This window comes from Mus caroli, chromosome 2 (assembly GCF_900094665.2).
Source record: "Mus caroli chromosome 2, CAROLI_EIJ_v1.1, whole genome shotgun sequence".
Lineage (NCBI taxonomy): Eukaryota > Metazoa > Chordata > Mammalia > Rodentia > Muridae > Mus > Mus caroli.
The window spans coordinates 150418939-150444182 of NC_034571.1; the positions used below are offsets into that span (position 1 = coordinate 150418939).

The 25244-nt window shown below is 40.2% G+C and overlaps 1 protein-coding gene across 9 annotated transcripts in view; it reads left to right on the forward strand.

Moving 5' to 3' along the window:
* Positions 1–25244, forward strand: part of Ralgapb (Ral GTPase activating protein non-catalytic beta subunit) — an 89034-nt gene that overhangs the window by 52917 nt on the left and 10873 nt on the right. For all 9 annotated transcript variants that reach the window (XM_029470700.1, XM_021182613.2, XM_029470696.1 and 6 more), the window contains 7 exons: positions 537–643; positions 2284–2436; positions 3413–3622; positions 10568–10726; positions 13520–13685; positions 15063–15185; positions 19705–19841. In XM_029470700.1, coding sequence (XP_029326560.1) covers positions 537–643; positions 2284–2436; positions 3413–3622; positions 10568–10726; positions 13520–13685; positions 15063–15185; positions 19705–19841 — 1055 coding nt within the window. The remainder of the gene's footprint in view (positions 1–536; positions 644–2283; positions 2437–3412; positions 3623–10567; positions 10727–13519; positions 13686–15062; positions 15186–19704; positions 19842–25244) is intronic.

Here is a 25244-nt window from a genome sequence, read left to right on the forward strand (position 1 = left end):
GCTATCCCAAAAGTCCCCCATAGCGCCCCCCACTTCCCTACCCACCCATTCCCATTCTTTTGGCCCTGGCATTCCCCTATATTGGGACATATAAAGTTTGCAAGTCCAATGGGCCTCTCTTTCCAGTGATGGCCGACTAGGCCATCTTTCGATACATACTGACTCTTTATATATACCTCCATCCCTGAACTTCTGCTGGGAGGAAACAGTTGCTGCCTACAGCAGACAGTAGGATCCCAGGCTGAGCAAATGTAATGTCAGCACAGCAGATGTCCAACCTGCTTTCTTTCATAAAAGTTGTCTATACCATCTCCAAACTGTATATATAGAGGTACTCAAGGATGTTAGAGGAGTTCCAGTAGAGTGCTCGGTATAGAGGCGGGCAGCAGTTCTCACATACCACTTAACTGCAGCATTGTGATTTAGGAGCACCAAGCTAGGACTTTAACCATGAGATGCCCTGCAGGTGGTAGCAGGCTGTATATTATATGGTTGTTATCTGAGGTAAAAACTTAGACACATACATTTTATTCTAGATGACTTTTTCCCCTCTGTCACTGTGCTGGTCCGGGGAATGTCTGGAAGACTTGCATGGGCCCAGCAGCTTTGCCTTTTACCCAGAGGAGCAAAAGCAAATCAGAAGGTACATCAGAAGTTACAGTGTGTGCGTGAGTACATACACACGGGTGCATATGATTGTGCGTGCGAATCCATGTGTGCGCTTATTAAAAGATTAAATAACATTCCAGCACAAAGTCACAGGTTACATGAATGTTTCCGGGCCCTAGCTAGGTTCTCTGTCACTGAATTTACCCTAGAATCATCTTGGGAACCTAGAATTCCAGGTCTACTGAACTCCTTACAGGGACCTTTAAAGAAAGGATAATTTCCAAAAGCTTTTCTGGTGATCCTGATACTCAGTTAGGAGTAAGGACTACAAATCCAAACAGTGGTTCTAGACCTTTCTATGCAACTTTAAAAGCCAGATGCATACTGTATGTGAGAGAGGTTGGATAGACCTTTGAGAGGCTTAACATTGTTTTCCATGATTCATTCTGTATAATGAATAATGAATATAGCTAATACGCTATATAATTTACTGTAATATTTTATAACATTTAAAATTATGTGGATATTACCTACTTGTTGGAAAATTTAGATTAAAAAAAGAGGAATGTTAAATGAAGTCACTTTTCAGAAGGAGCTAGGCAGTTAGATACTGATATACTGATAATTTTACTCAGTTTTCTTCAAATCATTTTTCTTTCTGTATAAGGTTAACAGCTTAAAGAAATATGCATTTGGTATAGTACTTTGTAAGTTTTTGGTATAGTATTTTGTAAATTATTGCTTTTAAATAATTTACTTATGTTACTAAAAATTATTTTTCAATATTATAATGAAAATCCTCATCATTTGGATTCTCTCCAGATTTAACACCTGAGAAGTGAGCTGAGCAAGTTGTATTCTGTTAGTAACTTTGTAAGACTCAAGGGGTTGGGGAAACAGAATAGGAAAGGATGTAAATTTTTTGAAGGTTCAGTGTGCACAATGTACATAGTAGGGCAGCATGTTGGGGCCATGAAGACCTAGATTTGGACTCATACTCTTAGTTAAACCAGCTAAGGTTCTAATGAACCATGCTTTCTAGAGATGTGTGGAGTGACTTGAGAGCTCTTAGGTACTTTGGTCTTTTGTTTGTTATTTTGTTTTACACTGGAAATATAACCTAGGGCAACACAGGGCATGGCCTGGTGGTGCAAACCTTTAATCCTGGAGCACTCAGGAGGCAGAGGCAGGCATAGCTCTCTGAGTTTGAGGCAAGCCTGATCTACAGAGTTCTAGGACAGCCATGGCTACACAGAGAAACCTTGTCTCAAAAACCAAACCAAACCAAACCAAAACATCTAGAACAATGTAGAAATTTAAGAAAGTTTGAATCTTAAAACTTTAAACTGCCTTAATCATTAACTTAAGAGTTGTGTGTGAGTGACTGATGCCCGAACAGTGGACGTCTGAAGCTGGTTACTGCTCAAAGAATCTGGAAGTTGTCAAATACTTTTAGAGACATGAAATTGAGTACCCAATATAAAGGTTTCCTACTTGTACCTGTACTTGTACCATTAGCATAGCATATGCAGATTCGATGAGTGTTGATGATACATACACCTAGGAAAATAGAAGCATTCAAGCAGACCAGGGGCATGGCCAGAAGATACACCATTAGCAGTTGTTGTTGGATGATGTGTAATGCCCATAATTTCATTTGTATTATTTTAACAGCTTTTTGTGCCTGAACCTCGCCCAGTTCCTAAAAATGATGTTGGATTTAAATATTCTGTGAAACATCGGCCATTTCCTGAAGAGGTGGACAAGATTCCTTTTGTAAAAGCAGACTTGAGCATTCCAGATTTACATGAAATTGTCACTGAAGAAGTAAGACAAGTTATTGTTAGCTCCTGCTAAAGGAAAATACAACGTTCGTAGGTGGTCTATGTGGTCAGACATTGCCTTTAGTGTCAGGGAGGAGAGGAAGAAGATGTGACTGCCATCAGCAGTTTGACATGTCAAAGGATGGGTATGTAGATTTGGGCCAGTTGTTAAGACCTAAATATCTCTTAGAGACAGGCTGCCTGGGCCGTTGACAATAGGTTTCAGTAGTATGATAACACGATCAAAGTCTGGTAGTAAAGGCAGATATTTGGATAGCATAAGAAGTGTGGTTGGGATTGGAGAGGGAAATACAACCCTTGAAAGTGGCTACATCTGAAGCTCAGAGCATTTGCTCATGCCTGGTCTAAATAGTGAAGGTTGAGGTGGTTGTTTTATTTTATTTTATTTTATTTTATTTATTTATTTTTTTTTATTATATGTAAGTACACTGCAGCTGTCTTCAGACACTCCAGAAGAGGGTGCCAGATCTCNTTACGGATGGTTGTGAGCCACCATGTGGTTGCTGGGATTTGAACTCTGGACCTTCGGAAGAGCAGTCGGGTGCTCTTACCCACTGAGCCATCTCACCAGCCCCCGAGGTGGTTGTTTTATTAAGCCAGGCATGAAGGGATGAAACTTTAATTTAGGATTGATCAGAACATAAGGAACCCATATGCGTAAGTACTTTAAAATGATAGGTACTGCAGGGTGAAGATAACCATCTGGGAGTCAAGTGAACAGCTCAGAGCAGAGATAGCAGGAGATAGGAAGCAATTGATTAGGTCCTGGGGAAGCATTTTGGGCTATAGGTCTAACTTTGAACAATGCTGGCTTAATACTATGCTCCATGCTTAACTGAGACATAGTGTTGATCAGCAGAATTTACAATTTTTTTTTGTTGTGTTTTGCTTTGTTTTTATCTTAAAATTAAAAGACTTCATTTTGAGGAAATGTTTTAAAAGTATCTGACTTATTTCAGTTAGAAGAGAGGCATGAAAAATTAAGAAGTGGTATGGCACAACAAATTGCTTATGAGATGCACCTGGAACAGCAGAGCGAGGGGGAACTGCAGAAGCGAAGCTTCCCTGACCCTGTTACGGACTGTAAGCCTCCACCTCCTGCCCAGGAATTCCAGACAGCCCGCCTTTTCCTTTCTCACTTTGGATTTTTGTCCTTAGAGGCATTAAAGGTAAGTTTTAGGGACTTCTATGAATAAATGTATTCACAAATTAACCATTAGCTAATGATAGCTATAAACTTTTGTCAAAATGAAGAAAGCTTTAAAACTAATGAACAAACTAAAAAACTGAGCTTATATTATTTGCATTCAAGTCAGTGGATGCTGTGCTGCAGTGTGGGTTCAAATTGGGCTCCAGAGCAGCGCACCTGTGAAGGGATTGCTTCCCTGGTCAGCTGAGCTCAGAATTGGTTCTTTCATGCCACTCTTTAAAAGAATGAAGTTCATTCTGTAGTAAAATTTTCATTTATTATTGTGTATTTGGGCTTCAGTTTGTGGTTCTAAGAATTGACTACACATGCCAGACAAGCACCCTACCAGTGAGTCCCATCCTCAGCCCCAGTTCTGCAGCATTACAATCCTAGCCACACACTATTATGCTACACAGTTGGTAAGATTAGCTGCTCATGGTGGCTCGTGCTTACATGGAGACAAAAACTTCAAGACCAGCCAGGTCTACATAGTGAGATCCTGCCTTTAAAAGGGGTGGGGATATATACCCTAGTATTGTAGGTAGGTAGATAGGTAGATAACTTGCCTGAAAAGTACAACTGACCTGCACATACGTCATTTAATTTTTTAGGAAAGCAGAAAGATATTGCTGATTGATTTGGATTTCAGCATGTAGAGTGTGTGTGATATATATATATATATATATATATATATACACACACACACACATATATACACACATATACACACAAATATGTGTGTATATATATATATATATATATTAAAGATTTATTTATTTTATGTATGTGAATACACTGTAGCTGTACAGATGGTTGTAAGCTTTCATGTGGTTGTTGGGAATTGAATTTTTAGGACCTCTGTTCACTCCGGTCGGCCCTGCTCGCTCAGTCCCTGCTCTCTCAATCCCTGTTCTCTCTGGCTCAAAGATTTCTTTATTATTATATATAAGTACACTGTAGCTGACTTGAGACACATCAGAAGAGGGAGTCAGATCTCATTATGGGTAGTTGTGAGTTACCATGTGGTTGCTGGGATTTAAACTCGGGACCTCTGGAAGAGCAGTCAGTGCTCTTAACCACTGAGCCATCTTACCAGCGCAAGAGAATATATTTTATACTGTAGAAATTAGTTTGAGATGTGGAATGTAAACATAAAACCTCTTAAAATGGAAAAGGAAAGAACCTGATATGGTAGTGTACACCTTTAATCCTAGTGCTTGGGAGGCAGAAACAGGAAGACAGATCTCTTGAGTTAGAGGCCAGCCTGGTCTACAAAGTGAGTTCCAAGCCAGCCAGGGTTCATAGTGAGATCCTGTCTCTAAATAAATAAATGCAGAGTAAAAGTGCAGATAATGGAAACTAATAGATGTAGAAGAAAATAAGGAAGGCACAGAACAAAGATCAAGTCTACAAATGATTAGTGATATTCCCAGTGGAGTAAGTTACCATAGAAGAAGTGGGAAATGGAAATATCTAGGATGAAAATTATTATATCCTTTACTAGCCTTGTTCCTGAGAGTGTAAGTTTTTTTCTTTTTAAATTAATTTACTCACTTTACATCCCAATCACAATTTCCCCCTCACACAGCTCTTTACCCTACTCCCCTTTCCCTTCTCTGAGAAGGGGGATGAACCCCCGGGGTAGCATCCCCACCCTGGCACAACAAGTTACTGCAGAACTTGGTGCATCCTCTTTCACCAGACAAGGTGACCTCAGTTAGGGGAATGAGATCCACAAGCAGGCAACAGATTTGGGAACAGCCTCTGCTCCAGTTGTTTGAGGAGCCTCAGGTAGAGCAAGTACGGGGGGGTGGGGGGTGGGGCGGCTAGGTCCAGCCTATATATACTCTTTGGTTGGTGGTTCAATCTCTGGGAGCCCCCAGGGGTCCAAGTTAGTTGACTCTGTTGGTCTTCCTGTGGAGTTCCTATCCACTCTTCAATCCCTTCAATCCTTCCCCCAACTCTTCCACAGGAACCATCGAGCTCTGTCCAGTGTTTAGCTGTGGGTCTCTGTTGGATGGAGCCTCTCAGAGGACAGTTATGCTAGGTTCCTGTCTGCACTCATAATAGAGTATCATTAATACTGTCAGGGATTGGTTCATGTCGATGGGATGGGCTTTAAGTCAGGCTGGTCATTGTTTGGCCATTCCTTCAGTCTCAGCTCCATCTTCATCCCTGCACTTCTTGTAGGTGGGATGAATTTTGGGTCAAAGGGTTTGTGGGTGGGTTGGTGTCCTTATTTTTCAACTGGGGGTTCTGTCTAGCTACAGGAAGTAGCCACTTCAGATTCTAAATCCCCCACTGCTAGGAGTCTCAACTACAGTCACCCCATAGACTCCCCCAGAAGCCTCCTCTATCTCATGTCTCTGGCATGTCCTAGAGATATGTTTGTGCCCCCACCCCTAGCTGTTGATTTCCATTTGTTCTCCCTGTCCTCTCTTCTCATCTCTCCTCAAACCAGATCTGATCCCCACCCTCACCCCATTCCTCCCCCTAACCCCTCTGTCTTAGTTAGGGTTTTACTGCTGTGAACAGACACCATGACCAAGGCAAGTCTTATAAAAAACAACATTTAATTGGGGCTGGCTTACAGGTTCAGAGGTTCAGTCCATTATCATCAAGGTGGTAGCATGGCAGTATCCAGGCTGGCATGGCGCAGGAGGAGCTGAGAGTTCTACATCTTCATCCAAAGGCTGCTAGTGGAAGACTGACTTCCAGGCAACTAGGGTGAGGATCTTATACCCACACCCACAGTGACACACCCATTCCAACCAGGTCACACCTATTCCAACAAGGCCACACCTTCAGATGGTGCCACTCCCTGATCCAAGGATATACAAACCATCACACCCTCTTCCACCCAGGTCCCTCCCTTTATCTGCCTCAGATGACTGTTTTATTTCCCCTTCTGAGTGAGATTCAAGCATCCTCACTTGGGCCTTCCTTGTTGGGTCTGTGGATTGTAGCGTGGGTATCCTATACTTTATGACTAATACCCACTTATAAGTGAGTACACATATCATGCATGTCCGCTTGGGTCTGGGTTACCTCACTCAGGATGATATTTTCTATTTCCATCAGTTTGCCTGGAAATTTCGTGGTGTCCCTGTTTTTAATACTTGAGCAGTATTCCATTGTGTAAATGAACCCATTTTCTTTATCCATTCTGTAGTTGAAGGGCATCTGGGCTGTTTCCAGTTTCTGGCTATTATAAATAAAGCTGCTATGAACATAGTGAAGCATGTGTATTTGTGGCATGGTAGAGCATCTTTTGGGTATATGCTTGGAAGTTCCCAGGGGTAGTCTTATTCCTGAAAGTGTAGCTTTTCTATTCATGTTAATACTTTAGAATATTTAAGGATTTAAGAAATAATGATCATTTAAAAAAATTTTCTACCAGAGTAGGAAAAAGTTAGGAAAGTTACCAAGTTTATTTTTGTGAATTTTAGCATATTTCTAGTAATCTAAACAAGATATTACATACTTTAAAAGGAACTATAAACCAATTTTATGAATATATGTATAAAATATTAAAGAAAATACTAACTGAATTCTGAATCGAAAGCATGTTAAGTGGGTTCTCTTTTGCAACTTAGTATGATTTATCAAAGAATGTAAGGAGAGTTGATTATTGGAAAATATTAGTAAAAATACTAAGAAAATAATTTGACTCCATCAAACAATAAAGGAAATCAAGATTTTATAGAATGATACTGGTCTGACCTTAAGAATACCCTTGAGTTTAGGACACATACTATGAATCTGTACCTCAAAGGCCTTTGAAGTGCTGCTTCCCTTCCCCCAGCAAGTTAGAGGCACCTTTTGCTCTAACTTGTCAAATAACAATGAGAGCATTTAGACACTGAGTTGTTTTTAACTTTTACCCTTAAATAATTATAGATTAATAAACTGTTCTAAAATAATGTTGAGGAAGATTTCCCATGGTGACACCTTACATTACAAGGAAAATGAATAAAGAAAACTGAACTACATAAGAGATTTCATTGGGAAAGAGACAGTTTGAAGAGAAACTGACTTCTTAATTAGGCAACCATCAATAAAATATCTAAGATAAATGAGTTAAAGTAATGACTGTTTGTAAGATCCAGCTGAAAGTATGATGTGGACTGTTGATGTCTTAGCTGGGAGACATACTTCTATAAAGGCCTGAGCAAACAGAGTTTGACCCCTGGTTCTCACTGGAGTTGAGGTAGGGGGAGTAGAGCACTCTGACTTTCCCATAGGCGCACGCATACACTTTGTAAATTAAAAAGAGTAAAAGTTCAAAACTGCAGTGTGAAGTTAGGTGTGGTGGTGGAACTTTAACCCTAGAATTCTGGAGACAGGCAGGCAGGTCTCTGTGAATTTGTTTTCAGCTTGGTCTACATAGTTGAGTTCTAGCCTAACCATGGCTATATAATGAGATCCTGTCTCAAAAATAAGCAAACAGTACATATACACACACAACTCAACGAGTGTGAAAGTACTCCAGCTGCAGCTGAAATAGTAACACAAATTTTATTTACCCTAAAAAAATTTGTGCAAGAGCTATAGGAAGAAACAAAGGAAAATCACAAGTATGTGAACACTCTTCTCACATGGTATCTACAGCATTACTCATAGTTCTTCATCCACAATTTCAAAGTAAAAGTGGAAAACTGGGAGGTCTGACTATATTTCAGGAAAATTCATTGAGTTGCAAAAATCTGAGTATACCTTTACTCCCAGCACTTGGGAAGCCAAGCTAGGTGGATCTCAAAGTTCAAGGCCAGCCTGTTCTACAGAGAGTTCCAGACCAAACGAAGATCTGTAATAAGTCTCCATCTCAGAAAAACAAAAACAAACAAATCTGCCCTGAATTGTCATTGGACTATTTGTGATCTTCTACTGTGACTTCTGTTTTATATCAGGAAGATAATGCCTGTGGTCAGTGTTTCCCAACTCTTGGTAGGAATTTAAGTAACAGACCAAGTTCAGAATCCCTCCTCTGTGAAAAAGAGTGATTCTTACCACCCCTGAGAGAGGCTTTCTTAAAACAACAAAAACAAACACCACTGCTGGCAAAACCTTGTTTTGTTAAACGTTTATTTGGCAAAATCAAAGAAGATAAGGGACTAGAAGAAAAATGAAACAAAAAAATGCATTTTATTTATCTATTTTACATATATGAGTGTTCTGTCTTAATGTAAGCCAGAATTGGGAACAGATCCCATTATAGATGGTTGTGAGCCACCATGTGGTCACTGGGAATTGAACTCTGGACCTCTGGAAGAGCAGCCAGTGCTCTTAACTGCTGAGCCATCTCTCCAGCCCCCAGAATGCATTTAAGTTTTCAAGAACTTTTAGGTTTATACAGCAGCCAAGCAAGAAGTGTAGGGGACTCCCGTATTACACCAGCTTTCACACTTTCCTGTGGTGGCAGCTTCCATTGCTGTGTGTGGTGCATTTGCTGTAGTAGATGAGCTTGTAGTCGTGGATTATTAACTGGAGTTTCTTTTTTTTTTTTAATAAATTTATTTATTTATTATATGTAAGTACACTGTAGCTGTCTTCAGACACACCAGAAGAGGGAGTCAGATCTCGTTACAGATGGTTGTGAGCCACCATGTGGTTGCTGGGATTTGAACTCTGGACCTTCGGAAGAGCAGTCGGGTGCTCTTACCCACTGAGCCATCTCACCAGCCCCTTAACTGGAGTTTCTAATTTACCTTAGAGTTCATTATTGTAGTAGGCCAGTAGGTTTTGACAAATTGTATAACACGTGCCCACCATTGCAGAATTTACAAAATATTATGGGGTTTGTGTATATATGCATGTATGGGCACATGCATGTTCCTGTGTGCAGAGTTCCTACTGCCATCACAGATTCCTGTAAACACTGGTCTTTGTACCATTTCTGTGTTGTTGTACCTGTTCCATAATGGTATATGTTTAGAATCTTGTACAATACAGTTTCGCACTGTTATTTTTCCACTTAGCCACAGTGAATTTAAAATTCTTGCATGTCCTTTTAGGACTTAATACCTCCTTTATTTTTATTAATAAGCAGTTTGTTTATCCATTCACCTATTGAAAAATGTCTTGGCTTCTTGTACATGTTGGCAGTTATGACTGAAGCTGCTATTTAATCATATGCAATTGCTACATTGTATTTAAGACTGTGTGTTGGCAGGAAACTGTCACTTATCTTCTAAAGTAACTGTACTGTATTGTGTCTGTATTAGCAATGGTTAAGGTTAGGTTTTTTTTGTTGTTGTTGTTTTTGTTGTTGTTGTTTTTATTTTTGAGACAGGGTTTCTCTGTGTAGCCCTGGCTGTCTTGGAACTCACTCTGTAGACCAGGCTGGCCTTGAAATCGGAAATCCACCTGCCTCTGCCTCCCAAGTGCTGGGATTAAAGGCGTGCGCCACCACTGCCTGGTGGTTGAGGTTTTAAAATACATTTTTAAAAAGTTCTGAAGGGACTGGAAAGATGATTCAGCTTTTAAGAACACTGTTTGCTCTTACAGAAGGTACAGGTTTAATTCCCAGCACCCACATGGCTGCTAACAACCATCTGTATCTAGCCCCAGAGGATCTGATGTTCTTTTCTGGCCTCTGTGGGCACCAGGCATTCATAAAGGGCACATATACACATATTTTTTTATTCTACAGAGCATTATATTCTAGAGGAAAAAAAGGATCTCAGATTACATATACACTATAACCTCAATTGTCTAAAGCAAGTAAAAATAACTTGATGTATGAACACACTCAAGGACAGCTAAGGCTACATAGTGAGTTGGAGGCTAACCTGGGCTGCCATGTTATCCTGAGACTGTACTGGAATGAATGAAAGACCAATCAACCAAACTGTCACAGTCACAAATGCTGCTTTATGATGGAATAATGCAGTGATAACAATTGCTTCTTCGTCTTCTGAGACAGGAACCTGCAAATAGTCGTCTACCTCCTCATCTTATTGCACTCGATTCTACCATACCTGGGTTTTTTGATGACATTGGGTATCTGGATCTCCTGCCATGCCGGCCTTTTGACACTGTTTTTATTTTCTACATGAAGCCAGGTCAGAAAACAAACCAAGAGGTAAGGATTCTGAACTTTCCCTCTTCTTTCTGTGCTATAAACATACAAGTCTTTCTGTCAGTTGTTTGTATTTGTACTTGACATGAGACGTTTGTGTCGATGCTTAAGGCTTTTGTTTCATTTAGAAACTGAGTGCTTGTAACTCTGAGCCATTCTACCATCAAGGAGCATGGCTAGAGTCATGGATTCCTTTTCCATGAGGAACTCACACTCACGAGGCAGAGGAGGCAGGCAGAGCTGAAGGTTAGCCACAGGGAGCCAGAGTGAGGCCTCAAGCTTCAGAGGAGGACTACAGTTATACAGTTATACAGTTCCTGACAATCTTCCCTGGGGCTCCTGCGAAATAGAAGTTAGCAGCAGGCTTTCTTCTTACAGGTTGCCTCACAATAAGCCATTTCAATGAGGTAAAGCATAAAACAGGGTGAAGTAAGACACAGTTGGATATGGGTAACAGGTAAAAGACTAGGAGGGTCGAAGGGATGTGTGATGTGAGAATGGAGAGCTGAGAGGAATGACGGGGTCAGAAGTGTCTGTTGAAACACCAGCCACATCTGGTGGTCTGAATTGGACCTCTAGACCTACATGAAGGAGAAAACTGACCCCCAGAATAGTGTTCTGACCTCTGCATGCTATGTCTTATACTCTTTTCTTTTCCTCTCTCTCTCTCTCTCTCTCTCTCTCTCTCTCTCTCTCTCTCTCTCTCTCTCTCTGGCTGTCTCTCACTAAATAAGCAATGCTTAAAAAATAATTGAGAGCTATGGGTGATCAAAACAAACATACTTCTAGAGACTGATTCTGTGTTCAAAAGAGAATTGTAGCAGTGGCACAATGGACGAGAAGTAATAGCTGTAACTTTTTTTTATTTCAGGCGTGCAGGGTAGTGCCATCAATTGACATTGTATAAGTGACTAGAGATTTATAGACTAGCTGCTTCACTCATCTGAGAGGAGCCTTTAAAATCATGATTTTAAGGTCTTGCTTTTGCTAACACTGTAGGCCTGAGGCAAGCTAAGAGAGTCTTATTTTTAGAAAATTCTCTAAAGCAGGTAAAAATAACTTGATGTATGAACACACTCAAGGAAAGGAATGGTTTTGGCATACACTCCCTGCCTCCTTTTTATTTTTCATTTGGAAAGGAATTCCATATTTTCCTCCCTGTAGAACTGAGTGCTTAAGAGCAGCTGTTTCTTTGTTGTGGGAGCTACCCAGTGTATTTCAGACCATTGAGCATCATCTTTGACTTTGGGTGCCAGCATTGTTCTATCACTGTGTCTTAGTTTCTTTTCCAGTTACTGTACTAAGATACTCTGACAGAACCAACATAAGGGGAAAGGGGCTTCTTTAGCTGATCATTCCAGGTCCATCACGTCAGAGAAGTCAGGCAGGAACTTCAAGGGGCTGGTCACATCTCACCCCATACTCAGGGACCAGCATGCAGGCTTGTATTCAACTCCCTCTCTTTGTGCTTTACATCATCAGTCCAGAATTGAACTGCTTGCTTTCAAGGTGGTTCTTCCCATCTCAGTTAACCCTGTTAAGAAAATACCTTGATAGCCGGGCAGTGGTGGCACATGTCTTTAATCCCAGCACTCGGGAGGCAGAGGCAGGCAGATTTCTGAGTTCGAGGCCAGCCTGGTCTAAAGAGTGAGTTCCAGGACAGCCAGGGCTACATAGAGAAACCCTGTCTCATAAAACAAAAAAACCAAACCAAACCAAAAAACAAAAAAAAAAGAAAATAACCTTGGTGGGTGATGGTGATGCACACCTTTAATCCCAGCACCCAGGAGGCTGCGCCAGCCTGATCTACATAGTGAATTACAGGACAGCCAGGGCTATATAGTAAGAAGACAGACAGACAAACAGGAGGGAGGAGAAAGAGAGAGAGAGGTGGGGAAGGAAAGAAGGAAAAGAAAGAACCCTCACAGACATGCCCATAGAGCACCCTAATCTAGACTCCCTCACTGAGACTTCCCTTCCCAGATTTTGTCAAGCTGACAGTACATAGTAACCACCATACTGTGACAGCCAAAATTATCTCCAGATTTATTGTTACCTGGAGGTCAAAATGGCCTCAAGATGAGAATGGCTGTTTAAATTTTTCCCATGTCTTCATATCTATTCATTTGTATGCTGTACCCATCCACAGCCCATGGTATGTAAGTGGAGGACAGAGGGCAACTTGTGGGAGTCAGTTTTCTCCTTCTGCTGTTGTGTGTGGGATTCTGGGATCAGATTCACATTATCAGGTTTAATAACAAGCTCCCTTACCATTGAGCCATTTTGCCAGCACCCAAAACCACTGTTTAGAATGAGTTGAAGAAGAGAGAAACTTTTGGTTACTTTATTTTTCTATACTGCCTATATTCTCTCCTTTGGACTAAGGAAAGGGTGTTATTATGTTTATTAATTAATTATACCAAATATTTATTGAATTTGTACTGGGTTTATAGTTTTATACATTTTTCAAGGTTGTTACCACACACCTGTTTTACATTTTTCATCAAATAGGTCTGGCTCAGTAACTTTTGCCAGAGGGAGAGCTTAGAATTTTATTTACATCATGTCCTAGAATCTTCACAACCATCATTATCCCCACTTTGCACAGAAGAAACAGACACGCACCAGCCAGCCAACTCTAGAACATGCATGTTCCACTATGGTGATAGATTCCTAAATTCATGCTGAACTGGGCCTTGATTTGTCAGAAGCTTCAAAGCCCATCAGTCTTCAGGTGTGTTTATTTTAGTAAACCTTTGTATTTCCTTCATAACTAATGCTTGCTGTGTATTTCAGATTTTAAAGAATGTGGAGTCTTCCAGAAATGTTCAGCCACATTTCCTAGAATTTTTGCTCTCCCTGGGCTGGTCAGTAGATGTGGGGAAACACCCCGGTTGGACGGGACATGTGTCCACCAGTTGGTCAATCAATAGTTGTGATGATGGTGAAGGGTCTGAACAAGGTAAAGCTTGGAATAGCTGTTTGCTCTTTCCTTGTTTGATCATTCTTGTTCCTCCTTCCCCTCTCCTGTGAACCTTTAGTATTTTAAACAGATTGCATCAAGGGAAGGTCTCCTTTCCTCAGTGCTGATCTTTTTGGGGTTATGTTGTAGTTTGTATATTCTCTTTTTAAAATCATGTATTTTGTGTGGGAGGGTTGGGGAAAGCGGGGTATGTATGAATTAAGCTCAGGTTTTCAGGCTTTGCAGCAAGCACTTTTACCCACTAAACCCACTGGCCCCAGCTTAAATTTTGAAGATCATTTATTTTTCCTATGGGCCAAGAAATTCCAAAGTGGTTAAGTTTTTTTGTGTGTGTCACCAGCACCCTTATTTTATTTGCAGTTTTCTTTTAGATATGTTCTCTGCATTCTTGCTTAGTCCCTACTTGCCTTCTCTTACAGTAAAGAAAGGCTGGTTCAGACTTTACATGCATATACCACACTAGTCAGAAGAAGAGAAATAGCTGGGTTGGAATCCCTTTTCTCCCTAAACCCTGACTCTGATAAAGAAATTGTATTTAGAGTTAGTCCACCTACACTTGATCTTCAGGCCTGCTCCAGAGTAGGGGCAAGCAGAACAGATGTTGGAACAATGAGCATAGTAAATACAGAGTGCTCCCTTAAAGTTTCAGCTGTGACCCCTGTCTAGTTTTATAAGTAGACTGTTACTGGAACTTAGCCATACTCCATTTATGTGTTGTATATAACTGCTCTGGTCCTACAGTGCTAGAAGTGGGTAGTTGTAGCAGGGACATACTACCTGCAGAGCATAAGGTATTAAAATCTGGTCCTTTACAGGAAGTGTGTCAACCTCTGCTCTAAACTTCTTATGTACCATATCTTTACCAGCATTAAGTGTCTTTTGTAATATGTTAGGTGAAAATTTTCCTGGTTATGATTGAAAAGTAAGTATGTCTTTATATATTTCCTCTCCTGGAAATCTGTGCCAGCCTCCTGTGAAGGTCCTGATTTTTTTTATGTCATACTGATTGTTGTATGTGCATTTTAACTGAGACTCAAGAGTAGTTAGGGGTGTTTTAACTCATTCTTTCTGACGTAGAGCAGATACTTGCCTTGTATGTTTTTATATCACTGACCATCAGACAAGGAAGAGCAGAGGCTGAGCTGAGGGGCAGTAGAAAGTCCAGGTCTATTATAGAATCATTTCACAAACTAGGAAATTATGATATAGAATTATCATAAGGATACTTAACCAACACTCATGGTTTTTTCTTCTCACCTACAAACTGGTTCTTGTTAAAAATGCTATGATTTATAAAGTGGCTAGATTTCATGAACAGGAAGATGAATGTAGTGATATGTTGTTTCTTCTCTGTAGATGAAATAACTTCCTCTGAAGACGTTGGGGCTAGCATTTTCAACGGGCAGAAGAAGGTGCTGTATTATGCTGATGCCCTAACAGAAATAGCTTTTGTGGTTCCTTCTCCTGTGGAGTCACTGAGTAAGAACTTGTTTTGCGTTGTGCTGTTTTGCCATCTGTTCACTACTTGGTGAATTGGTATTCATTGGAGGAGATTTTGAAGTCCTCAGAGGCTTCATTTAGCTTCTAAGCAAAGGGACTCTAACTGTAAACAGACACAGTGTGAGGTCATCACTTAACTTTCTGTAGTGTTAGTTCCTTTTCCCGGTCTATGACTACTTTATTCTAAAACATAGTTTCAGAAGTTTCAGTCCATTATGATGGAAAAGACATTGTGGAGTGGCTTAGTCCCTGGCAGTGGGAACTTGGACAGCTTCTTGCATTACAGCAGACTAGAAGCGGGGACCAGGGCCAGAAGCAGCAGTCAGGCTTTAACCTTAAAAGTCCCTTCCCAGTGACCTATTTCTGCCATCTAGTTCCACTTCCTAAAGGTTCTACAGTCTTCCAGTAGCACCAATAACTGAAAAGGAAAGAAGTACTTAAAATATGAACCGAAAAGGAATTTCTCAGATACAACTTTAATACTCTGTATCTAGCCCCAGTGGCTTAAAGCCATCTCATAATAGATAATATGTCAGTTCAGCTCTCAAAAATTACCACAACTCTAACAGTTTCCACAGCGTTCAAAAATGCCAAGTCTCTTTCTCAGACTCGAGGTAGCTGTCACCTGCAAAAGTCCTTGTCAAATAAAAAGAAAGTCACATACATCTGATACAGAATGGCACAAGAGTAAAGCATTCACTTTCCAAAACCAGGGAGTAAGAAAGGTGGGGCTGAAGCAAGACTAAAACCCAGACGTCCAAATGTTATCCTGTAACAGTTTGGCAATCTGGGAACATTGATATGTGATGTGAACTGATAACAGACTTGAACATCCTGCCCTTATGCCCTTTAGAGTTGGAGTATTCTGTCAGGTACATCTTGGTCTAATTCCACTCTTTGACAGTAGTGCCTAACGTCTCTGACATGCTGTAATCTCTATCACAACTTTGGTTTCACCCTTAACAGCTTCACACACAGCCTGCTCTGGGGCTTCTTGCAAGGTTTCCACTCCATGACACACTGCCTTTTTCCTTTTTGTGAGGGCGTGGGAGGAGTTTTGAGACGGGTTTGTTTGTGTAGCCCTGGCTGTGGTGGACCTCACTCTGTAGACCAGGCTGACCTCAGACTCACAGAGATCCACCTACCTCTCTCTTGAGTGCTCGGATTAAAGGTGTGTAACACCATGCGCAGCTTAGTCTATTATTTTTTATGTCAGCCTCATTGAGTTTTTCAAGGCATTTATAGACTGTAGACAAATTCTTTGCCAGAATGTGATGAGTGACTTTCAGTTACTTCCTAGTAAAATACTTGTTCTGAAACTCAATGAGTTTCAGTGAATCTCTTTTGGCATTTCTGGTCCTACTAGAACTGACCATTAAGCTCTGTTTACAGCATTCTAGAGCTTCTCTGGCCTACATCTCCAAACATTCCCCTGCTGATCAGCTCTTAAGACCTATAAACCACATGGTTGAGTTTGGTTACAGAAACAGATCCACATAACACCAAAACCAACTTGGGATAGAAAAGGTTTAATACATCTTAAAGGTGAGAGTCTATCATCAAGGAAAGCCAGGGCAGGAGTTCACGCAGGAACCTGGAGTCAGAAGCTAAATTAGAGCAGAAACCACCAGAGGTCACTGCTTCCTTCTCAGTCCCAGGCTCCTATTGAGCTACTTTTGTTAGAGGGCCCAGGCCTATCTGTGAAGAAGTAGCAATATCTTCAGTGGGTTGGGCCCTCCTGCATCAATTAGTAATTTAAAAATACCCGAAAGACATGCCTACAGGCCAGTCATCACGGCAGTTCATTTGAATCTCCCTCTCCCCAGGTATGTCAAGTTGACAAGAAAACTAGACAGTGTTGGTTACCAAAATACCTGACAGAAGTAAGGGATGAAGGGTCTATTTTTGGTTGATGGTTCTAGAAGTTTTCATCCTCATTGTGATAATGCCAAGGCAGAATGGCTTAGTCAATAGCTGTGATAGCATATGGTAGGGGCTTCTCACCATGATGGATCAGGAAGTGGACACCAAGGTAAGAATCAATGGCTAGGTATTTACTTCAAAGGACCTTCCCCAGTGACCTAGTCTCCCTTGCCAGACCCTACCCACTAAGGCTCCCCAGGTCCCCGAGTAGTGCCACTAGCTAGAGAAGAAGGGTTCAAAGTAGGAGCCTCTGAAGGCAGTTTCATATTGAAAACACAGCAGGGCATACTTAATGTTAATTCTGCCTTTTGGGAGGGGGTTATCACATCTTCATGTATATATGTTGTACTGTGTGTACATTTCTCTAGTAGCCTTTTGCATATCCCTCTATACATACACTGTTAAATTGCACTTTAGCATGAAAGAAAACATGCTCTTGCTTGTTTGCCCCCCCCCCATTTGTTTCCTTCTCACGGCAAGCTTACTCCTCTCCCTTCTTCCTTCTTATTGGAAATTTTATGTGTATCTAGATTTCATGTATGAGAAAGTGAGAGGCTTGTCTTTCATGGTCATTTCATTAGACCCTATGATCTCTAGTTTGATCCAATTTTGGCATTTGACATATTTTGTTTTTCTTTTATATGCTCATCTAATGAATCTTTGAGTGAAATCCTACTTCAGCCCTAGTTTTGTCTTTTTATTTAGCTTAAATATGTACAGACTCTGGTCATTTCTTTCTCAATCATGAGTAAAGCCTACCTGTCCTCGATATCCATGTGAGAGCCTTTATGTGGAGCCCCATATAAACCTAGAGCTAGCAGGATCTCAGAATGCCATCACACTCATCTTTGGACAGTAGGCAGAAAGCTTGAGCAGCCCAGAAGAGATGGCACTGTTCTTATGGATTGAGTATGAGTATTCTCTCTTAATCTAAACTCATAAGCTTACTTTGCTTAGAATATTGGTGTGGCCTGGAGAGATGGCTTGGCAGTTAAGACCACTTGTTCTTCCAGAAGACCCAGCTTCAGTTCCTAGCACCCATACTGAGTGGCTCAATCACATATAACTGTAGTTCTAGATCCTATAGTCTTTTATAGGTGTGTACCCCCCCACACACACACATTTAAATGTACACACAATTAAGTACATTTGAAAAATATTGGTCTTTTGCAGATTAATCTCATTTCTTATCTGGCTAGACAGTAAGTGGAAAAATATCACCTTCATAAGTGTGAGATATGATACTTCACACTTGATAGTCTCATCTCCAGAGTAAATAGTTTTGCTGTGTATAGCTTAGCAGCTTCCCTACCCTTGTACTTGACCTTGACTTTACACTGTAGGCTCCTCTCTGTTTTATACATGTATTATTTTTGTTCCTAGTAGAATGAGCCTTCCATGATCCATTTCATAGTATTTACTTGCCTTCCTTTCAAAGCTGTGGTCTGCCTCCTTATTCCAGCAATTAAGGCCCAGCTGTCTGTGTAGGTTGAGTGCCTGCACTAGTAGGTCTTCCCAGACCTAGAGCCTTTTGGTTCACACTGTGGTTTTCACAATTGAGTCTTAGCCTACAATCACCATATATGCCTAATGCCACTTCCATTGCATGCTCTGACTCAACCTCTGTTAATATTAATATTCTGGGGCAAGAAGGAAGGCTCTAGAGTATTTGTTGCTCTTCCAGATGATCTAGGTTTGATTCCTAATACCTATATGGTAGCCTACAACCGTCTGTAACTCCAGTGACAGGGAAGCCAGTGCCCTTTTATGACTTCCTTGGGTACCAAGCATATATGTGATACATTTACATACATGCAGCCAAACCATTTGCTTACATAAAATAAATATTTGTATTTTCCTGGGATTTTTGCTCATTTGTTTAGTTTTTACTGCTACCAGACTGTTCTTTAAATTTCGACTAGGTCCTTGCTGTCTTTTAGGTGTCTCAGTGACTACTTAGGATGGTGCTTTTGATTGAGTGTATAATATAAATAATTCAGAAAATAACAGATAGCTTTGAATTTATTATTTTCTAGTCTTAACTCAGTTAGCCTGTAGAGCAGGAGATAACAAACTATAGTGCACAAGACAAATTCAGCCAAGAATGAGTTTATGACTTTAAAGTGTTTCTTCTTAAATGTATGGATATTTTGCTTGCAGATATGTATGTGCTTGACATGTGTGCCTTTGGTGCCCATGAAGGCTAGAAGAGGGCAGGGGAGATCCTGGAACTGAAGTTACAGATGGTCATCAGCCCCCATGTGTTTGCTAGGAACCAAATCCAGGCCCTCTGCAAGAGCAGCCATTATTCTTAGCTGCTGAGCTGTCTCTCCTGCCCCAACTTTTACATTTTTTTTTCAAGTTATAATAAAATGCAAAGAAGAGTATGCTGCAAAGACCTCTAGTTAGCAAGTCCTATAGTTAGGTCCCCTGCTCCTTCATAGACTATCTGCTAGAACTTGCTATGGAAACGGTGCTTTGTTTAAGTTACTTAGGTTAGTTAGAGCAGTTAACACGATTAAAGTCTGCTCCAGAAAAGTAGCAGATACTATAATCTTTTTTCTTTACCTTGTAGCTGATTCATTGGAAAGTAACATCTCAGACCAAGATAGTGACTCAAATATGGATCTTATGCCGGGAATTCTGAAGCAGCCACCCCTGACACTTGAGTTGGTCCCCAATCACACAGACAGTCTTAATTCCTCACAGAGGGTAAGTTGTTTTATTGACTTGCCCAAAATTTTGTGGTGAAGTGGCAGTAATTGTAGAATCAAGTCTGGAAGTTTCTGAGTTTTTAAAAGCAGGAGGTATAGCAGGATAACTGACTCATTAACTTAAGTATTTTAAAATAATTCTTGAATTTTTCACTTTTCTAATCTATAATAGTTGGTTCTAAGACAGAATTTTCCTTGATTAGACATTCTGATAACATGGTTGATTTTCTTGCTCACTCCGGTTTAAGTGGAGGCTTTTCTTTGTCCTTAATAAATATCCACTGAGCAGACAGCAGGAGCTGTCTGTAGATTTTGTAATCTTACATTATTCAGCTAAGAACTGACCGTATAAAGGTGGCAGCATATTGGAGACTCTAAGGACTGCAGTTCTCCCTTGTCTGTTGCTTTGCTTTCAGCCATTTTGTGTCCCAGATTCAACTATGATCTAAAAATATTAAAAGGAAAATTGCAGAAATAAGCAACTTGTAAGCTTAAAATTATGTAACATTCTAGATAGCTTGGCGAAATCTGCCTCTTCCAACCTAGAATGTTGATCATCCTTTTGTTCAGTGTCTGTACACTGTATGTGCTACCTACTTTATTGGTTTGCTGTCGTGAAATGGAGTGCTGCTGTGCTTACATTGTCACGGTGCTTTGCTGTGTCTCACTCATGAGGGCATTGCTTCACATTACATCATCATAGGAAGAGGAATGAATGTAGCATGAGGAAAGAAACAAAGTTCACATAGGCTTTTATTAAAATACATTGAAATTGTCCTGTTTTATTACTGTCGTTAAAACATTTATTTCTTTTTTGTTGTTTTGCTTTGTTTTGTTTTTCTTGTAGTTGTGCACTGGAAAAAGAATACCTATAGAATTGGGTAGTAACTATGGTTTTTAAAACCCGTGGAAAATCTTTGTGTGTACCCCTGTGGATAAGGGGGCTACTGTGTATGGTTAAATCTGTTGGGTATGGCACATGGCTCCTACTACATGTGAGAGGCTTTTGCTTGTATATTTCTTATTAGTGGATGTTATTTCTTTATCTGTGTTTCCCCTTTAATCTTTATTGAAAAATGACCAAGTAAGTGATAACAAAAATACATGATCAGACTATAAAAATGAGAAGATTGATTTAGAACAAATAATAAAAATGATTAAGTATAAACTCAACCACAGTCAGTCTTACATTTATATATGATTTTTTTTTAAAGATTTATTTATTTACTATATGTAAGTACACTGTAGCGGTCTTCAGACACTCCAGAAGAGGGTGTCAGATCTTGTTAGGATGGTTGTAAGCCACCGTGTGGTTGCTGGGATTTGAACTCAGGACCTTTGGAAGAGCAGTTGGTGCTCTTAACCACTAAGCCATCTCTCCAGCCCCCTTATATATGATTTTAATTTGGTTCCTTCTACAGTAAAAATTACTTCTGCCTCTCCTGTCTTCTCCCAGTACGGGGATTGGGGGGGCGGATTAAGCTTAGAGCCTCACTCGTGCTAGCCAAGTGTTTTCTCACTAAGCTGTATCAGCAGTCCTCTCTAGGTTTATTCTGAGACAGGATCTCACTAAGTTGCCCGCTGACTAGAACACATTCTGCAGCTCAGGCGAGCCTTGAACTTCCTGATCTTTCTTCAACAGCATCCCGAACCGGAGCTGTGAAGATTAATTACTTTTAGCATAGGTACGTGCTTAATTTGGTAAAAGTAACAAGTTATATGACTCCTAAACATGGACTGATGTTAAACTTCATGAGGTTAAGAGGCCTCCCAGCACAGTTTGAAAGGAGTGGGGAGTGCAGACATTATCCTGATTATCATATTCTGAATGCTAACAGTTATGCTTTCATACCCAGAGAATGACAGCTCGTAAAGCATCTTGGTTTTTTAATCAATATTCTTTTCAGACTGAAAAAAACCTAAAGTTTAGCACTTGCTGGTGAGGAGAAAGTCAGCAAAGCCTGGACAGAAGTGAGCCTCGTTAACACGATAAAGCACACGGAGTAAAATAGCCAGTGTCCTGTCTGCATGCTGTGCATTGCTTTAAACACTTTCCTCTAAGGTGAAGGAGAGCGCCAAGATGTTTGCTCTTTCTTCTGCTTCTTGATGGGGAAGTGGAGGTCCAACAGAAAAATAAGACAAGAAAAAGTAAAATACATAAAAAAATGGAAAGCAAAGAATAAAACTGTATTTGCCAATGGCATGACTGTATATATAGGAAACATTAAGTAATCTGTTTAAGTCCATTGGAATCATTAAGTGAGCTTAGCAGGACTTCAGGAAAGAATGCCACGGTGTTGACCAAGGTTTGAAGATGACTCCCAGTGACCCTGGCTTTTTAATTGTCTTCCTCCTCTGTGTGATAAAACCTGTGACTATGATGGTGTACCCCATGATTATGTATATTTCATGGCAATGGGAGTTTGTGCATATAATTACAATTATTTTAAGGCAATCAAAATGCAGGTGACGTTCAGAAAGCTGACCTAAACACAGGGCCCTGTAAGTGCACTACAACCCTGAGATGAAGAGAGTAGCTTATTAAACACTGCTCTGCTAAGAGAACAGTTTCTAGATATGCTTGGGTTTGTCTGAGACAAATCTTTTAACATTTTTTTGTGATTCAGATAGAAATAAGAGTCTGGGGGCTTGTGATGGGGCTCTGGTCATTTGGCAATGTATTTGATATACACATTTCTATCCTAACAAAATTCAACTTACCTGCTGCACAGGAGCTCTGTTTAGCTTATTAGAACAAACATAGATCTGCTACGTGTCATGCAAGTGGTATGGCTCAGAGCGCCAGTTTGCTAAAGGTCATTCACATAGTCCTGCTAACCTTGCAAAGAAACTTAACGCTGATTGGGTGAGCTAGGCATTATTGCACATATCTATAATTCTTGCACTTGAGGGTAGAAGCACAATAATCAGAAATTCAGGGTCAACCTCAGCTACATAGTAAGTTTGAGGCCATTGTGGGCTACATAAAACTGTCTTAAAAGTAGACAAACAAAATATAGGCCAGTTGCTCTATACCCTACCCAACTATTTCCCTTTCACATTTTTTCATCTTTCAGTTAGCAAGCCAACTCCATCTGGCTCTCTTATCTGGCATAAAATACTTTGCTTTTTATACTCCTTTTTTTTCCTCTCTAATTTTTTTCTCTCAAAGAACATTGGCTTTGCAGGATCTCTGTGTCCCAGCCATTCAAGAGCTGGAAATATTCTACATGCTTTGATTGTAACCCCCTCCCCTTTTTAAGACTTATTTTTATTTTCTGTGTATCAATATTTTGCTTGTGTATATATTTGTGTATCACATGCATGTCTGCCTAGTGTCTAAGGAGGCCAGAAGAAAGTGTTGAGAGTCCTGGAATTGGAGTTACAGATGGTTGTGAGATTCCATGTAGGTGCTAGGAATCAAATCCAGGTCCAAGAGCGTCAAATGCCAGTGAGCCAGCCATCTCTCCAGCCTCTTCATTGTAAACAAACAAACACTCTATTCCTGTATTTTCATGGGTCTACCTTTTGACTGTCTTTCAGTCAAATTCCAATTGTTCTTGGTGCACACTGATCACTAGTTTAGCAGAGGAAAACTACATCTCCTGTCTATAGCTTACCCTGAAAAAACACTCCCTCTGAAAGAATAACACTGGTTTGTTTTTAAAGATAAAACTAAAATAAATTCAATCAGTAACTTAACCACAGATGTGCAAGTCCCAGTGTAAAATCACAAGTATTGTGGAAAACCATGGCAACCTAACTCCTCCATAAATCACTAATCCAGGCAGGGCATGGTGGAAAATACATGGTGCAGATCTCTGTCAGTTCCAGGCCAGCCAAGATGCAGTGAGATTCTGTCATAAAAAAGAAGAAAGTTGCTAATCCCTTAGTAATGGCCTACAGTAAGAGAAAATCACGTGAAATCCTAAAGAACTCAAAGAATGGCTATAAGTATGCTCAAAGATGGGCTAGGTGTGGTGGCACACACCTTTAATCCTAGCACTTGGGAGACAGAGGAGGCATATGAGTTCATACTCAGCCAGGACTACATAGTGAGACCCTGTCTTAGAGAGAGGAAGAAAATAAATTAATTAAATAAACAAACAAATAAATAAATAAGAAAGAAGACACAGATTCCTGAATGAATTCTAAGAAAACAGAAAACAGCTGAATGGAATGAGAAAGCTGATACAGGAGCCAGTGACATGGCACAGGATAAGAATATTTGTCATCACACCTGACAACCTGAGTTTGATTTCTGAAACTTACATGGTGGAAAAAGAAAAACAATTTCCACAGGTTGTCCTCTGGCCTCAACATGTATGTAGCATGTACATAAAAATAAATGTAAAAACATTTTTAGTTAAGACAGTCAATACAGTCTATGAAAGAGCCAATTCAATAATGAGAAATACTGAAGAACAAGTAAATTGAAATTCTGGAGTTGAAAAACACAATAAGATGAATAGAAGATTCATGGAATACCTCATGAATATAAGTGAGTGATGAAGGAGAGGAGAGCATATCTGAATTTGAAAACAAGGTAGAGAAGTTGGGACAATTGAACATGGACAAAGATTAAGTTAATAAGAAAATAAGAGCAGTACTTTCAAGATGTATGTGATACTGTGAAGACCAGACCTAAGAATTATGGGCATAGGGAAATGAAATTTTCATTCTAAAGACATAAAGATTTTATAAATTCATTGTAAAGACTGACTTTACCATTTCAGTAAATTCAGAACATTTCCCCAAGGGGAAAAGATGCCAATCCAGATACAGGAGGCATTTAGAATGTGAGAGTAGAAAAGAACCTCCCACATCCCAGCATGACTGAATCACTAATACAATGAACAAAGAAAATATGCTAGGCCAGAGAGGTGGCTCAGTGGACGGAGCGGTGGCTCGAGGATTGAGTTCAGTTAACCACGCATGTTACAGACTGGGAGTGGTATGTGCTTGTAATTCCAGCACTGGACAGACAGGCAGTTCCCAGGTTCTCTGGCATGCTTGCCTAGCCTACCTTGTGAGCTCCAGGTCAGTGGAAGACCCTGTCTTGGCTGGTGGAAGGTAATGAGTTATCCTAGTTGGTGGTTCACAGTTCACATTGTCCCCTTCTCACGACTGCACTTGACCAGTCTAAAAAACTGTCTTTATGATAGAGTGGATAGCACCAGAGGAAAACACCCACGGTTGTTACTCTAGTCTTCATACATGTGCACACAAATGAAATGTGCATGTGTACACACAGAAAGAAAATGTTGAAAGCCTCAAGGAACACCTTATTTTTGAGATTATAATATAGTTACAGCATTCCTCCCTTTTCTTTCCTCTCTCCAAATCTTTCCATATACCCTTTCTTGCTCTCTTTCAAATTCATAGCCTCTTTTTTTTTTTT